The sequence below is a fragment of the Sorex fumeus genome, unplaced genomic scaffold (assembly GCF_029834395.1).
Source record: "Sorex fumeus unplaced genomic scaffold, SorFum_2.1 ptg000024l, whole genome shotgun sequence".
Lineage (NCBI taxonomy): Eukaryota > Metazoa > Chordata > Mammalia > Eulipotyphla > Soricidae > Sorex > Sorex fumeus.
In genome coordinates, this window is record NW_026606081.1 from 48,640,163 (window position 1) to 48,658,409 (window position 18,247).

At 47.7% G+C, this 18,247-nt stretch overlaps 1 protein-coding gene across 6 annotated transcripts in view; it reads left to right on the plus strand.

The window, feature by feature from the left end:
* The window catches only part of TENM3 (teneurin transmembrane protein 3), a 1,336,193-nt gene that overhangs the window by 1,301,981 nt on the left and 15,965 nt on the right, over positions 1 to 18,247 (plus strand). For all 6 annotated transcript variants that reach the window (XM_056114252.1, XM_056114254.1, XM_056114255.1 and 3 more), the window contains 2 exons: positions 10,974 to 11,149; positions 13,086 to 13,321. In XM_056114252.1, coding sequence (XP_055970227.1) covers positions 10,974 to 11,149; positions 13,086 to 13,321 — 412 coding nt within the window. The remainder of the gene's footprint in view (positions 1 to 10,973; positions 11,150 to 13,085; positions 13,322 to 18,247) is intronic.

The following is an 18,247-nucleotide window of genomic DNA, read 5'->3' on the forward strand; positions in this document are numbered from 1 at the left end:
CCAGTGCCCATTTCCCACCACCACGGATCCCAGTATCCCTCCCACCCCCCCACCCCCTCATCCCACCCTGCCTCTGTGGCAGGGCATTCCCTTTTGTTCTCTCTCTCCTTTTGGGTGTTGTGGTTTGCAAAAAAGGCAATGGGTGACAAGGAGGTGCCTGAGGATGAAGCCAGAAGCAGCCATTGGTCACTCTTTGGTGTCTGATATTTGCAGCAGATGTGACTGCCGAGTCCCTTCAGCTGACTTGTTCACTTGACTGACAGGGCACACAACCAGAATGGGGAATGTGATGTCCAGGGATGGCATGTTGACAAATTCAAAACAGTCCTGGAGATGAATATTGAGGCTCCTTCTGGGGATTTTTTTTTTTTAACAATGATGCGCCGAAGCAGAAATCTTTTCTATGGGCGCTCACTTCCCACGTTGTAATAAAAGTCAGTAGGGGAAAGAAATGGTTCCATAGACAAATATTTTCTCAGCAGCTCTTCTGGAATGGCTCTTGGACACAAAGCCCAGCTCTGCCATCCCTCCGACGGCGGGCGCACTTTGGCAGACTCCGTCTCGCTCGATGAATGGGGCCCGGCAGCGTGATTCTGTCAGAGGAACAAATCTTTTCAACTGGATTGCATTAAGATTCTGTCCTTAACATCCCTTTTGCTCATTTCGGGATCACACTAGGAAAGGAATAAATTGGAAGTTAATGGAAAGCACTTCCTCTGCCCTGTTTCATAGTGATGGTGGGCTGCGTGCCAAAGAAGGGGGCACGTCGCGGGTGAGCACGCAGGGAGCACTTTCAGAGGAAAGAGCTTCTTCAGAAGATGGTGTGGGGCTGAGCCGGAAGTGGGGGGTGCAGAGAAAGGAATTGTTTAGGTTGACCTTTGACCTTCAGGCCACACCCTCCAGTGCTGGAGGCTCACTTCTCTGGGGGCTGCTGTCCACAGTGCTCAGGGTACACGCAATGCCAGGCCTCAAACCCAAGCTCCTGGCATGCACAGCCTGTGCTGTCTGTCTGCCCCCTCCAGATGGGTTTTAATCAAGTCTGAAACAGTCAAGACTGGCGTACACCATCAGTGTGTGGCTATGGGGGAGTGTAAGAAAATTTGAGACATTTACCTGTTTTTTTTTCTTTTTTGTGTCATACCCAGCAATGCTCAGGGGTTACTTCTGGCAGTGCTCATATGGAATGCTGGGAATCGAACCCCGGTCAGCCGCATAAAAGGCAAACGCCCTACCTGCTGTACTATCGCTCCAGCCCCAACTCTTTTTTTTTTCAGTAATGGGGCACATTTTTGGGTTTCCTGGGGGGGGTTTTGGGGGGGGATGGGGAGCTGGGGGTATACCTAGTGGTGCTCAGGGTCTCCTCCTGACAGTGCTCAGTAGTTGCTTTTGGCAGTGCTCAGGGGCCTGTCTCTAGTGCAGAGGATTGGAACCAAACTGGTGACATGCAAGGGTGACACCTTACCACCAGGCTGTCTCTGCAGCAGCAGAGATGACTTCCTTTTATTTTTACTTAAATAGAAAGTTCCTTTTTTTTTTTAATTTTTCCCCACATCCCAGAGCTGTGCTTTCTTCCTTTCTATCTTTCTTTCTTTCTTTCTTTCTTTTTTAATTATTGAATCACCATGAGCAACACACAAAGCTTTCACGTTTGAGTTTCAGTCATACATTGATCAAACACCCATCCCTCCACCAGTGCACATTTTCCACCACCAGTGTCCCCAGGATCCCTCCCCCTGCCCCATCCCACCCCTCCCCCTGCCTCTCTGGAAGACATTTCCCCCATACTCTTTCTCTACTTTGGGGCATTATGGTTTGCAATACAGATACTGAGAGGCCATCACGTTTGGGTCCTTTATCTACTTTCAGCACACATCTCCCATCCTGAACGATCCCTCCAAACATCGTTGACTTAATGATCACTCAAAGATGACTTCTTAAGGATAAGAATGTCCATTGAGAAATTTCAAGGAGCAAGGAAATTGCTCCTTGAGGCAACTTCTCTCTAAGGTTACTTAGAGTTGCGTGGGTCCCTCTTGTGATTCATGTAAGAAGTGGCCGGTCTTCAGAGACTCTCTCTGGATGCCATGCGCACATGACTGAGCATCCGCGGGTTATCTTTCTGGGTCTGGGTCTGGGTCTGGTTCAGGTTCTGGTTCTGGTTCAGGTTCTGGTTCTGGTTCAGGTCAAAGCAGGCAAAGGCCCTGTCTGGGTCTGTGCCTGCTACTCCGCTCAGTGGCACTTTTTCTCTCTTGGGCCATCAGCCCTGAATCTGTCAAGGGAGACCGCTATGGGATCTTTCATGAGCTGCATTCAGAGATACAGGGCAAACTAAGGAGTCACCCCCAGACCCCCTTGTGTATGGGTGTAATGGGAGATGCGGATTTCCAGTCTCTTGTTGGGGTGTTTCATTGGCCCTCGTTCAAGCTGAGCCATTTCAAAATGAGCCTCTGAGTCATTTCTGTATCATGAACATCGCTGTGTGCCCAGGCCCAAGCCCCATCTCGCGGTGATGTCCAGTCTCCCTCGGGGCGGGGTGGCTAAGAGAGGTGCTCAGAGGAGGGGCTGGGCTGTGATCGAGCACCTGAGCTACTGAAACTTCACAGATGCCCAAAGCACAGACTACAGGACTCAGTCAATGAGGCCAGGTTAGAGGGGACACAGCCATTCTCATTGACTCCAAGTCCTGATGGCCGAATCTTTCTCTGCCACGTCCTGTGTGTATGTGGTCCCATCAGAGCAACTGATTTGAGGGTCAACAATCAGGGCATCGTCCACAGCATAATCTGTCATTGGATAAGCATCCAACAGCTGTTCCTAAACACTCCTACACTGCTGCCTAGTACTGTGTGAAAATCCAAATGGCCCCTTTTCTAAATGAGGAAAAAAAAAATCATTCTTTTCCTTTATTTTTTTCCGTCTTGTTTCTTGATAGAATAAAGCATGAAGGACTAAAGAATGGTTTGAGTACCCAAGGACAGTAGACATAAGGGCCAGGAATATGGCCCCATAGTTGGCAGCCTGTCTCATGAGCTGGGGGAGAAGGCAGCTGGAATAGAGAAGGGATCACTAAGTCAATGATGGTTGGAGGAATCGTTTAGGATGGAAGATGTGTGCTGAAAGTAGATAAAGGACCAAATATGATAATCTCTCACTATCTGTATTGCTAACCGTAATGCCCAAAAAGTAGAGCAAAAGTATGGGGGAACTTGTCTGCCATGGAGGCAGAGGGAGGGTTGAAGGGGCGGGGTGGGATACTGGGGACATTGGTGGTGGAGAATGTGCACTCGTGGAGGGATGGGTGTTTGATCACTGTATTACTGAGACTCAAACGTGAAAGTTTTGTGACTGTATCTCATGGTGATTCAATAAAATAATAATATAAAAAAATTTAAATTTTTTTTAAATTTTGAAAAATGGTTTGGGTGGGGCAGAGCAATAGTACAGCAGGTAGGGCATTTGCCTTGCACATGGCCAACCTGGGTTCGATTCCCAGCACCCCATGTGATCCCCTGAGCACTACCAGGAGTGATTCCTGAGTGCAGAACCAGGAATAACCTAAACAATACTGGTGTGACCCAATAGGAAAAAAATTAGTTTGGGGTATTTTTGTTTTTGTGGTGCCAAGGATCAAACCCAGAGCCTCACACATCAAAACAAGTGCTCTTTATATGACTGAAAACCAATTATGAACAACCTTGTAACTGCATCTCACTGTGGTGATTCAATTAAAAAAAAATTTTTTTAAGTGCTTGCTGGTCCAGCTACAGCCCAGCCAAGAATGGTTTTTAAGAGATTTTATCAGCCAGTCATTTAAAAGCATGGGGAGATACTGCGGTGGGTTTCCATTTTTGCCATCTTGTTTAATAGTTTAATAATTTTGCTTTAAATTTTTAACCAGTATATATAGACCCAGGGATATCAGAGGGGAAAAAAAGAATATAAAATGAGGCATTTGAATGAAGTGGCTGGTTTGCATCGTAAACATTAAACGAAATTCTCCTTAAGCAATATTTGTTCTTAATACTCTGTTTAATCCAGTTCTCCTTCTCAGTCTAGTTTGTTGTGTGGGGGGGGGGGGGTGGGGGGGAGGAACACACCTACTAGTGCTCGGGGACGACTCCCGAGTCCAGGACTCCTGAATACAAAGCATATGCTCCATCCTTTAGAGCTATCTCCCAATCCCGCCGAGAGTTAAGAAAATTCTGTCCAAGTTTCAAAGCAGAAAGGGGAGTGGGGGTATTGCACATCTCTCAGACTATTGGGAGGAAAATCCCTGGGTAGAGGGGAAAAGGATGAGTTAGATGTTATATTATCAGCTGTGTCCATGCTACAAATTGACATGAACTCTTTGTGATGTGTTCTGTTCAGCAGATGCTCTAAATATCCTGTTTCCCCATAATGGTTCAAGAGCGAGCAGTCAAGCACTTTCCCCAAAATGTGGATTCCCTCTTTAAACTGATCCTGCCATTGTCCAAATCAGATAGTGGATGGTGTGATCGAGTCCAGTCTATATCTACTAGCAATTCTCCTTACCCAGTGATTATCAAATGTGTCACCAGTGAGTGTATGAAAACTCACACATTCACAGCCAGTGAAAAGGAACTTTTTATTTTGCTTACAAATGCAGCACCCATGATCCACCATGGGGTGTTATTCAAAAGCCCATCTGCTATGCCTAGCTTGTTCCTTGGTATCAAAATAAAAGCAGCCCTCATACCTCTTCCTCCCAGACAGAGCCCCAGCTTAAGCTTCTGCAGTTGTTCTAGAAGGTCCGGATGCAGATGCAAGCCACTGACCTCTCAGTCTTTGCCCAGGGCTTGATGTCCATAGTCAAGGAAGGAGTTAAGGCCGTACCCTCACTCAGATCTCCTCAGACTGTGGTTCACAAACTTTTCACACCTTTATATCATTACAAACCACTGATCTGAATGCTGACTAATGCCCCCTGCTTCCATCTTCCAGCCCCCCAGTTAGGTATCATGAGACCATCATTAACGGTATTATAAATCACAGTACCTCGATCAGTAAGGCTTAAATAAAAAAAGATCATCCCATACTTCAAAGCAGATTACCTGCCTCTATTCCCCCTAGAATTTGGTAACCCCGGGGCTCTTCAAGTGAGAACGCTCCCCTCCCACCAATCTCTGAGCAGTGTTGATGTAAAGAAATTCTACTTTGTGTCTCTAGCTTAAAACTCAGTGCCATGCAATTACTATGTTCAGACTGAGTTTTAGTATTAAGAGTTTTCCTCAATATATCATAAGTATGTGTGGGGCGGAGGGTAGGTAAGATAGCGGAGGGACCAGTATGACAAGAATAGTTGGAAATGATCACAGTGGACAAGATCTGAGTGTTAAAAGTAGGTAAAGCGATATACACAATAACCTTTCAGTATCTATATTGCAAACCACAGTGCCCAAAAGGAGAGACAGACAGACAGACAGACAGACAGAGTGAGTCTGCCATAGAGATAGGCTGGGGACGGGGGGTGAGAAGGAACCTGGGGACACTGGTGCTGGAAAATGGACACTGGTGGAGGGATGGGTGTTGGAACACTGTATCACTGAAACCTAATCATGAACAGTTTTGTAAGATTCTATCTCACAGTAATTCAATTTAAAAAATAGTTTTCCTCAACTGGAGAGATTAGAATAGCAGGTAAGGCACTTCCCTTGCATGTAACTAACCCAGGTTCAATTTCAACATCCTATACGGTCCCCTGTCCAAAACCAATCAGATTGTCACTTGAGCCTTTTGTCCAATGGAGGTTGGTCTCAGAGAATGAGAGAAACACACACACACACACACACACACACACACACACACAGGAAGTCTAAGCTTAGGTCTCTTGGGGAGCTATCAGTGGTCCCATAAGGTGGGCAATTGTTCAGTACAATATCATTCCCCTAACCCCCCACCTGAATACACACACATACACACACACACACACACACACACACACACACACACACACACACACACGTGTCCCAATAGGTGAACCATTGTTTAAGATCACAGAGTCACTAAGGATAGTTATTCAGGACATCGACATTCAATAGGTAAAGAGCAGAGGCTGGTATTTCAAATAGCCTATCAGAAAGCACCTTTAAAAAGATTACTGAAAAAAATAAAATAATAAAATAGAAAGATTACTGGGGTGGGGGTGGGGAAATGATGGGAGGGAAACTGGGGACACTTGGTGCTGGGAAATGTACACTGTTGGAGGGATGGGTGTTGGAACACGGTATGACTGAAACCCAACATGAACAGCTTTGTAAGGGTCTATCTCACAGTGATTCAATTAAAAAAAAAATCCTTAAAAAGAGAAAAATGTTAAGGTTCCTGCCAGTTTCCTATTCTATTTTTCCCATGCTATCCTTATACTAAAAGACACTAAACAGTCTTATACTATGCTTTCCTGTAAACAGTCTTATTCTGTGCTTTCCTGTAAGCAGTCTTATTCTGTGCATTCCTGTAAACAGTCTTATTCTGTGCTTTTCTGGCACACATTTGCAGCTGGCACTTACTTGTCATCTATTCTTTTCTGCTGTTCTATTCTTTCCCAGGTGCATATTTGCAAACACTCTGCATTCGGAGACCTAAATTATTTTACCAAGGGGCATATTTCATCCTTAGAGATTTTTGTTTGAGGGATGAATTCCCACAGTCTGCTGGCCCTTGGGGAGTGATCCCTGAGTATAGAGCCAGGGGTGAAAGAAAAAAATTTCCTCTCTCTGAGCCTTTTATTAGGAGCCAATGCATAAGAGCAAAGACTGAGAGAATGCATAGTTTCCCTAGTGGAGGCAGCTAATCGATGTATTTATGAATTCAATGAAGTCAGGCATCCACGAGAAAGGAATACCTCACTTAGTCTTTTACAAACTTTAGGAAAGGAAAGCAAGAATCAAGTCCTAAGCAGGGCAAGTCGAAGACTTCCTGAAATCAAAAATGGAAGAAATGACTTAATCCACAGATGATGTTTTTAAGCTCGATGGGCTAGAGTTAGCAAAGATTGCACAAATGTTCTATTGAGGAGCAGACGCTGAAGTACCTAAGTGTGTCACAGGATTCCTTCACAAACCAGGAAAACAGCAGGATGGCTAAATCATAAATCTTTAAGACACAGGGAGCGAGTCTTTATAATTAAGAAAAGTTAGTCTGCATTTTTTTCCTCCATGGCTCTTACCTGCATGCACATATGTAATGGAAAGGTCGTTCCTGGGTATCTTATTAATTTAATTAAAGTTTGCATCATTTTCTTTAACACAAACCTTGGTAAGCTCCTCTTGGAACCTGTCCAGGCAGTGTCGGCCCCCAGGGGGGCTCTTTCTCCATAAGCAGCCTAGTTTCCCCTAGGAGAGATGAGATGTCCTTGAAGAAAGCCGGTGTCCTCCAGGGTTTCGTTTAAAGGTGCACTGATTGGCAAATAATTCCTTTTCTCAAACCTCTCAGGTTTCCAGAAGCAGGGGGTCTCTCCCCTGCCCTGTGGTCATCATATGAGTCCCCTAACCATCAGGCGTCCCCTCGTGCTGATGGGGACGGACACACACTCCTCTAATACGCACTCGTTTCCCAAATCTGCACACTTGCCTCTGAAACACACACACATTCCTGCAGCACACACACAATCCCCCAGAGTGCACACATTGCCCCAACACACACATACACAATACCCCTGCATGCCCACATTCCCTCAGCATGTATATAATCCCCCCGCACGCACACATTGCCAAACACACACCTACATATTCCTCCCAGCACACACACATTCCTCCCAGCACACACACACTTCCCCAGCACACACACTCCCCCAGCACACACACACGCCCCCAGCACACACACAGCTCTTCAGCACCAACACCTCCCAGCCAGGCCTGCTGGCCAATGCCCAGCTTGCGGGAAGGGTCTCTCCTTATTGGAGCCCAGAGCACACAGGGAGCCAGAGGAGGAACTACCGGAAAGAGCACTGAGCGTAGAGCAGTACCCGGCTATTCAAGGCCCAATGAGAGAGGAGGGGCAGAGCCTCTGAAGCAGGTTGGGGCTGAGGGATGGAGGCCAGGGACACTTCACGGCTCCTTCTGGTGCCTGAGGGATATCCTTCTTCCCTCTTGTTGTTCCCTTTTCTGCTCTGTGTTCAACCCAAGGCCACAGCAAGCTCATCAAAGGCCTTTTCTTAGGGCTACTGGCCTAAGGCCATTCTCTTGTGGACTTTTGAGACTCTCTGCTGTGGCCAGACCAATTTACATCCCCACAAGCTCTGCCTGAGGGTCCCTGGGGAGGCCGGGCCTGATGGTCTCCCCGTCTGGGTGACTGGACCTGTCTCAGTGCCACTCACTCCTCATTCTCCCACACCTGTGGAACCGCAGTCATCAGAAGTGCTTCTTAGTTCTTAGAAGGTAATAACAAAGGGGCCAGAGAGATGGCTCAGTGGGTAGGGCACGTGCCTCGCACAGTACCACTGAAATGTAACCTGGGTGTGTGAAGATTTCTGTCACAGTGGCCAGACCCAGTTAGCTAGTACTTGGTGTCTCTGCCTCTTGCACAGGAGAGGATACCTTGGTCGAGGTGAGTGACTAAACCATGCGGATATGGTATGCTGCCTCCTGTGGACCCATGGCGTGGGGAGTTCTGTGTTCCGAAACCCTCTGCTCTCCACACAGCCTCGATTTTATCGCATCACCCTCTCCTCAGTGCCTGGCAAGAGCTGCTTCAGTTTTGCTTCCACGCTGATGCTGTCCCTATCTACACTGTCTCCTTGTTCCACGTGGCCACCATCCCTCTCTGTACCATCTCCCTTATCCACATGTCCCCTGTCCCTCTCTGAACCCTCTCCTTGTTTCACGTGGCCTCTGTCCCTCTCCACACTGTCTCCTTGTTCCACATGGCTGCCATCCCTCTCCACACCATCTCCTTGTTTCTCTGCCACCCTCTGTGGGGATCTTCATCCCTTTTCCTGGTGGCCCCAGCCTGGCTGCATCTCCCGTTCGCTGTAGCCGCCCCTGCTGTGAGTGTGTCCCAGCTCGACAGCCTCCAGGCATATTGCAAATGAGATTTTTGGTTGGTTGGTTTGGGGGCCACACTCAGCAATGCTCAGGGCCTCTTCCCAGCAGTTCCCAGGGAGCCATGGGGTACTGGGGCTTGAACCCATGCCTCCTGCAGGCAAAGCATCTGTTCCAGCTCATTTGAGCCACCCTGAAGGTGAAGTTTTATAGACTGAAAGCCCTCTGCTTGGGTCTCAGGGTGTCATTAGCTCCTCACCCCTGGACCCCCTGGGGCCTGGCACCCTGTTCACATCTATAACCTTAACCTGTACACCCTGGGTGCATGTTATCTTTTACTAAGGAGATCTTTTCTCTCCTGTCTGCATCTGGGGCTGATTTTAAGTAGGACATCGTTTAATTCTTGATTCTGCCTAGACCTCCCATAAGGAGGCATCCTTAGTATCAACCTAAAATCCAAGCTTAGATGTATTTCTGCCCCAGAGAAAGCCCTTGTTTTCATCTATTCCTTCTCCTCCTCCTCCTCCTCCTCCTCCTCCTCCTCCTCCTCCTCCTCCTCCTCCTCCTCCTCCCCCTCCTCCATTTTCTTTGCTGCAAAGGGAAATGTCTCCCCAAATCATCACCCTTTTCGTTTGATCCGAGGACTGCATCTTCAAACAGATAAGGTGGGATTCAGGCTTAAGTTCACCTTCTGATTGTAAGCTGGGGAAGAGGAAGTGAAGCATTAGGAAGCACAGTCATTAGGCGCCAGGAAAGCTCCCATCTGTTCTCCATGAACATCATCTACCACCCAAGACTCACCTCCCGATAATGTCATGTAGGCAAGATGGGTGCGCCCTGCTCCCCGCCACCAACATCTACATCCCTATTTCCCATCTGAATGTATTTCAGGGGAGCGAAGAGACAATACGGTAGGTCTGGTGCTTGCCTAGCATACAGTTGACCTGGGTTCAGTCCCCAGCACGACTTATGGTCCATTGAGCCACACCATGAGTGATCCCTGAGCACAGAGCCAGGAATAAGCCCTGGGCCACCAGATGTGGCCCAGAAAACAAACAAACAAAAAAGTCTTTTAGTCTCTAAGAAATAAGAACATCTTTTTTTTAATGAATCACCATGAGGTACAGTTACAGACTTACAAATTTTCGTGCTTATGTTTCAACCATACAATGATGGAGTACCCATCCCTCCACCAGTGCCCATTCTCCACCACCAATGATCCCAGTATCCCTCCCATCACCCCTACCCCATTCCCCCGCCCCCACCTCTGTGGGCATTCTCTTTTGCTCTCTCCTTTTGAGTGCTGTGGTTTTCAATACAGGTATTAAGTGGCCATCATGTTCAGTCTGTAGTCTAATTTTCAGCACACATCTCCCATCCCAAGTGGGCCCTCCAAGCATCCTTTACTTGGTGGTCCCTTCAAAATGAGAACATCTTTAGAGTGGCTTTCATTAAGTTGTTCAAGACGTCTCAGGATACTCGAAAGCTGTTTTTACATATGCATATCCATCCACACATGCAGAGTTTTAGCACAAGTGAAGGTCCGTTTCCATATTTTCTCATCCAGTGCTGCCGTAGAGGACATGAGTGAGGAAAGCTGATATAACTGTGAATTAAATTGTCTCTGTAAAAAACCTGGGGGACCTTGAAGGGCATCCGTCTCAGAAGCAGCTTCCCTTGGACACAGCTGTTAGATCTTGGGGACAGGGGGAGGAGGGGGGTCCCTGGGGTGGGGCCCCAGTGCTGAGCAGAGGTGGAGGGGGGGTAGTTCTGACTCGTCCTGCTCTCACGGGCAGGCCTTTCTGGGTTACAGCTGGCTTTGGGTGGCTTTGGAGTGTGTTTGAAGTCTTCCCTCTGCACAACTACTAAGCAGAGACAAAAGTCCCTTCCTTGCTCCCTCTGCCTGAATTGGGGCCGTCGTCACGAGAACCCGGGGCTGGCTGTGTGACCCTGTTTGATGCCTCTCTCCTCCAGCTATGACAGTGAAGGGCGCCTCACCAATGTCACCTTCCCAACCGGCGTCGTCACCAACCTCCATGGGGACATGGACAAGGCCATCACGGTGGACCTGGAGTCATCCAGTCACGAAGAGGACGTCAGCATCACTTCCAACTTGTCCTCTATTGATTCCTTCTATACCATGGTTCAAGGTAAACGTGCGGCCATCAGTGACGTGGGGAAAAGATAAAAGGGGGCCCGGATTTTATTTTATTTTATTTTTATTTATTAATTTATTTATTATGAATTTCAGAAGTGTTTTGTTTATTTCTTTGAAGAATGTCATAGGTATCCTAATAGCAGCCCCAGAATTTTTTTTTTAATGGATCACCATGGGGTACAGTTACAGACTTACAAATTTTCATGCTTACGTTTCAGTCATACAATGATGGAGTGCCTATCCCTCCACCAGTTCCCGTTCTCCACCACCAATGTTCCCAGCATCCCTCCCATCCTCCCCCATTCCTGGGGCCCAGATTTTAGTGGATAATGCCCCCCTTTTTCAGATAAGCCAAAGATGAACCTCAAAACTACTTGAGTTGCTGGTGAAATACTCCCAATGTCTCCATGGACTATTTGCTCGTGTTTTTCTTTAAAATCACGTAAAGTCAGCCTGGAGACCCTCAGCCACTCCCCCACCCCCCCACCCTCCCCCATTTAATATAAACCGCCTCATCCCAGCTCTCCATCTGCATCTTCAGACCCTTGTCTTCCTCCATTTTCCAGAACTTGTCATCTTCAAGTGGAGCATTTGAGGGGGCCGGGGGCGGGGAGCCCTCCCTGAAGTCCACGTGTGAGGCAGAATTCGACCTGTTACCCAAATGCCACATGCCTGTTCTGTGATCTCTGAGCTCGCCATCTCTGTCCATTCATCTATTGATGCTGAAACTCCCTGCCATGTGACTTAAGGAGGGAATCTGGGACAGGCTTGTTGGTCACTGGGAGGACCTGGCCCCAAGAATAATTTCTAACTCTGAAACTTCTTAGACTCCAGATTGTTGCTTTTGTGGATACCAGTTAGATCCCGTGACACATCCAGACAGCTGAAACTAGTGTCGCTCAATTCATTTTTTTCCTCCGGGGTGCTGGGAGCTTCAAAAGTGTTTCCTCAAGGTACCTATGGTACGAAGTAGTTGGTGGGTCCAAATTACAGACTGAGTTCCTTTTCTTTATGCCCATTCAGGAGGAAAATTCACCCTTTTTTTGTTTGTTTCGTAATGTAAGTTATGGATATCAACTCTGTCTTAGCTATCTTAAGGAATGATCTAGAAATTGGGGGAGAGGAGGGGCTCTTCTGAGGCCGTAGATGTCAGCCAGCCCTCTGAGTGTGCACCCTGCAAAACATAACACATTTCATAGAACTTGATCTCTGATTTCTTCATTTAAAAATGGAGGTGGCAATAGGAGAGAGAGAACAAAAGGGAATGCCCTGCCACAGAGGCAGGGTGGGATGGGGTGGATGAGGGGTGGGAGGGATACTGGGATCCGTGGTGGTGGGAAATGGTCACTGGTGGAGGGATGGGTATTCAAAATTAATTGATTAATTAATTTTTAAAAATTTTAAAAATTGAGGTGGGGGGGTGTTGAATGAAGAGGAAAGAGAAAGAAAAAGAAGTTCATTGAATGGGAAGACTTAAAATTTAGCCAAACCCTTTTCCAAATGAAATGCTAGAAATAGCTATCTTAATTGCCTTCCAAATAGAGCTCAGGGAATGTTTTAGAAAAGTGTTGCTTTTGGAGCTAGAGCAATAGTACAGTGGGTAGGGCATTTGCCTTGCACATGGCCAACCCACATTCAATACCCAGCATCCCATATGGTCCTCCAAAAACCGCCAGGAGTGATTCCTGAGTGCAGAGCCAGGAGTAACCCCTGTGCACCACCAGGTGTGACCCAAAAAGAAAAAAAAAGTGTTGGTTTTATTTCTTTTATTGAGGGACCCCGGGCTTCCATGAGTATAAATGCTGATAGGATTTAGGGGTGCAGTGCTACTCCACACCTACCACCAATATCTGTGACCATTATCCACGCCCCCTGTGTGACAGCCACCCCCAGGCCCAACTTCCTTCTCTCTGCGTTCATTTTTCCAGATCAGTTAAGAAACAGCTACCAGATCGGTTACGACGGCTCCCTGAGAATCATCTATGCCAGTGGGCTGGACTCTCACTACCAAACCGAGCCCCACGTGCTGGCCGGCACTGCCAACCCCACTGTGGCCAAACGGAACATGACGCTCCCCGGTGAGAATGGGCAGAACCTGGTGGAGTGGAGGTTCCGCAAGGAGCAGGCCCAGGGGAAGGTCAATGTCTTCGGACGCAAACTCAGGGTGAGTCGGGGTTCCCAGAGAGTGTGTCTGCGGGGTCGGGTTAAAGATAAATCCTCCCCTGGGAACTGCATGTCAAAGACCCCACATCCCCCTCCCCTGCATATTCCAGGACTCTTGCTTGACTGTTCCCTTACTAGGAGCTGTCCACTTTCCTTTCCCTGCTTGATTAGGAGCCCCTGAGGCGGGCAGGGGAGGCTCTGGGAACTGGTTTAACACCCGAGTCATAAGTAGGAAAGTCATAAGTCTGAAAGTAAAATGGGTTGGCCATGTCTTTGCAGTCTCTGTAACTGTATTTGTCAAATAACCATTCTGGGTTCTTGAAAGGAAAAAGACAAAAACCATTTCAGAATCTAACTTTTATCTCTTCTCCTCAAATGGGAAACTCACACAAGTGATGTATTTTAGGGAGAGGGATGTGTGTGTATGTGTGTGTTTGTGTGTGTGTCTGTGTGTGTCAGTGTCTGTGTCTGCGTGTCTGTGTGTCTGTGTCTGTCTGTCTGTGTTTCTTCCTCTTCCACCCTGTATTTACAAGCTCTTTGGTAAAGGGGACATAAATCAAGCCCTAAGGCACAGGTTACAAGAACCCACTCAGAGCACTGTAGGTGGAACATGATTCATTCTTTGTATTAGTAAATAGACTTTAGTTTCTTCAGATAAATGTAAGTGTGGTTAACAGCATTTCCCTTACCATGCTCCCCTCAAATTTTTTTTTTTGCTTAAAGTCAAGAGAACCAAAAATGTAACAATCCCAACTTTGTTCTGCACCCTTGATTCTCCACACGCCCTAGAGTCGAGGTCCAGTTATGAGGACAGGTCCACATATGCGCCTTGATGACCTCTCAGGGTAACAGATAACTCTACTATGCTTTGGCCTTTTCAAAATTCTAGAAATGTCAAGCACTTGGCCAACCCAGATTCGATCCCCGGCATCCCCATGATCCCACAAGGTCACCAGGAGTGATTCCTGAGTGTGGAGCCAGGAATAACGCCCTGAGCCTTGCTGTTGTTTGTTGCACTACAACTAATATGGCATGGCAGCTAGTGGTTTCATTTCCCTAGTGACATGCCTAGGGACCACTGGGTGGTCACGTAGTTCTGTTTTTAATCCTTTGAGGAAACTCCATCCTCTCTTCCATAACGGTAAACCAGCTTATACTCCCACTAGTAATATTCAAGAGTGCCTCTGTGCTCGCCCCATACCTGCTACTTTGCAGGGTTTTGATACTAGTTCTTCTTGTAGAGGAAAAGTGTTATCTCAGTGTCATTTTGACTTGTGCCCCTAACATTTAGTGATGTTGAGCATCTTTTTTTCATGTTCCTATTAGTCATTGTTTTTTTTTTCTTTTTGGGTCACACCCAGCGACGCTCAGGGGTTACTCCTGGCTCTGCACTCAGGAATTACTCCTGGTGGTGCTCGGGGGACCATATGGGATGCTGAGAATCAAACTTCGGCTGGCCGCATGCAAGGCAAACACCCTACCCGCTGTGCTATCACTCCAGTCCCAGCCATTGTTTCTCAAATGAATCATTTGGGTTTTTTGCAGTTGAATTGTGCAGGTTCTTCTCATATGTTGAACATTTACCCATTAACCACATACACATGTGCCCGATGTTTCCTTCTATTTAGTAGACTCTCTTTTTAGTCTGTTCATGGTTTCTTTTGCTGTCAGAAGCTTTTGGCTTTGACACTAGTCGCACCTATTTTGCTTTTGTTCTTAACTAAGAAAGAAGCAACCCTTTATTATCAACCTAAAAATTAAGGTACTGGCTATTCACATTTTCTTCCAGTTGTTTTCAAGGTCTGTATCCACATTCTCACCTGTTTTGACTTAGTTTTTGTATCTGGTTCAACAACAATGCGCCAGCTTCATATATGCCCAGGATTAGAATAGAAAGAGCTACAGATGAATCTGGAAACATGGAAGGCATTTCCTGAGAAACAGTGAATTAAGGGGCAAAGAGGTATACAAAATAATAATCAGAAACTTAAATCTTAGTGGAGGGCACAGTCAAAGACAATTGCATGCATCATCATTGTTCATCTTTGTTTTGTGATAGCTGTTTAAAAATTCCTTATTTTTATCAGTGCTGGGAACCAGCCTCTAATTGGTAAGAAGAAAAATATATAACAGGGAAGATGTTCTAATAATAAAATTCATCAGCTGAGTTTTCCCAGATTTCAGATGCTTCAAGGCAAACTGAGTAATGTTCAAAAGAAATTGTCCAAGTTTTAAAAAGCAAAAGGGGATCTGGAGTGATAGCACAGCGGGTAGGGTGTTTGCCTTGCATGCGGTCGACCCGGGTTTGATTCCCAGCATCCCATATGGTCCCCTGAGCACCACCAGGAGTAATTCCTGAGTGTACAGCCAGGAGTAACTCCTGTGCATTGCTGAGTGTGACCCAAAAAGAAAAAAAAGGGGGGGTTTGAAAGACCCCATGTCTGTGGTCACATCTTTTTTTTTAAAAAATAAATTACTGTGAGATACAGTTACACTTACAGACTTTTGTGATTACATTTCAGTTGTACAGTGATCGAGCACCCATCCCTCCACCAGTGTCCATTCTTTACCACCAATGTTCCCAGTATCCCTCCTGCCACCCCCACCTCTTCCCACCCCCTGCCTCTGTAGCAGGCACCTCCCCCCTCTTGCTTTCTCTCTCTCTCCTTCCGGGTGTTATGGTTTGCAATACGGGTATAAGCAGCCATCATGTTCGGTCCATAGTCTACTTTCAGCACACATCTCCCATCCTGAGCGATCCCTCCAACCATCATTGACTTAGTGGTCCCTTCTCCATCCCATCTGCCTTTTCCCTCCAGCACATGAGACTGGCTTCCAAGCCATGGAACGATCGCCCTGGCCTTTATCTCTACTGTCCTTAGGTATTAGTCTCCCATTCTGTTACCTTATATTCCACAAATAAGTGCAGTCATTCTATGCCTATCCCTCTATCTCTGGCTCATTTCACTTAGTATGATGCTCTCCATGTCCATGCACTGTATGCAAATTTCATGATTCCATCTTTCCTAACAGCCGCATAGTATTCATCTGTGTGGCTCGTTATGCAGCTCATGTCAGCGTGGCGGCCCATTTCCCTCTGCCATCTGTGGCGGGAAGCCCCGAGTGGCCTGATCCAGTGCAGTAGGCATAGGCAGGCATGTAGCAGCATGACTTCACGATCTGCAGAAAGTCAGTGGTCTGACGGGCACAGATGGAACTTGGGAGATTGTCCCCAGGCATCCTGGAGATCTGGCCAGCCGTGCTCCTTCCGGAGCTTCCCCTGAGAGTGAAGATAATCCCGTTGTGCTTTGTGCCACACAGAGGCGTCACTGAGTATGTTTCTGCTTTAGATTCTGGAGCATTCCAAACCCAAGTGGTAATGGACCCCTCCTGCCACCAGGATGCGTGATTCATTGCTGTCCCGTTGGACGCCATCTCTGAAAGTGGGGGCTTCCGTGTTTGCTTCTGAGGAGGCCTGTGCCACACCCTCAGTGGGGCTTGAGGGGCTCATCTCTGATCCACACCCCTGAGTTTATTCAGATAGAGCTAGAGGGAACGTAATGATCTCGTGTTCATTGATGGGTTTGGGGGTCTTTCTGGTGGTGAGTTGTCTAGGGCAGTGGCTCGGGATCTACTCTTGGCTCAGTGGATCAATCCCTGCAGGCCTCAGGAGACCATGTGAGAATCAAACCCGGGCCTCCTGCATGCTGCATGCAAAGCAAGTTCTCGGCTCTCTCTTTGACCCTGATCTGGTAGTTTTTTATAAGGAATTTTATCTATTTGAAAGTGACTGGTGTGCAATAATGCTGGTGCTTTATGATTCTTACCCAGAAAAATAATGATGATGGTTAGGATCATAAAGGTTGTTCCGTGGGTTCTATCCCAGGCTACACCTGGCCCCGGCACCTCTGGGCAGGACCCCTGAGCTCAATGTCCAGGAGAGAGATGAGGTCCCGTTTGCTAGCGTTGGTGGACAGCGTTGGAAGGGAAGTGTGGGAGGAGATAGAAAAACCAAAGCTCTGTTGGTCTCTTGGGACATTCCGTGTGCTGCATCGTGGCAGCCGGGGGGTCTTGGAACAGGAAGAAGGAGCAGGTCGAGCCCCGTGTCAGAGAGAACCATGTGCATCCCTGATCCTTTCCTCGTCGCTTGGGTTCAAGGCGGCAAGAAGGGAAGGCCTCGTCCTCAGTGACTACTGTGACATGGAACAGGGACGTTGGCACAGGAGGCCAGATGTTTGGCCTCCCCCAGCTTCCAGATGTTCTCATGTGGCCACCGGTGTCTGCGGTGACTCAGACGGCAGGATTGATGTGTGTGGTTTTCACATGGTCCAGCAGCTGCCTTGTGGTCCTATAGCTGCCTTCACAAGCTGAGCCCCCCCCCCCCCCCAGGAAGGGCCCAGGGGTGCTGGGTACAGATCCTGAAAAAGAAGTTCCTCGCCTGCCTTTCTGCCATTTCCCCTTGACTCCCCAAATAATTAGGTCCCTCTGCCATCCAGATTTTTCCTGCTCTTCCCAGAAGAAGGGTGGGGGGAGAGAGCAAGAGCAGAGAGAGCTGGGAGCAGAGAGAGCACTGGGGCGGGGGAAGGAGAGAGAGAAAGGGAGAGAGAGTGTGTGTGAGAGAGAGGGGGAGGGAAGGGAGAGCAGAGAGAGGAAGAGAGATAGGGAGAGTATGAGAGAGGGAGGGAGAGGGTGGAGAGGAGGAAAAAGAGGGAGAGAGAGAGAGAGAGCTGGATGAAGCTGGAAGGGCAGCTGAGAAATGCAAATTCAGAGTGAGTGAATGCAGAGTGCAATGCCAGCAGGTGGGCTGACTAAGCCACACAGACCTTGGCAGTACCACCCTGCCTGGCACCTGCTCAGAGCTTAGAAGCACAGGGTAAACCTAAATGTTCAGTGGCATCATATTCTCTCCCCCGCTGCCCCCCCCCCC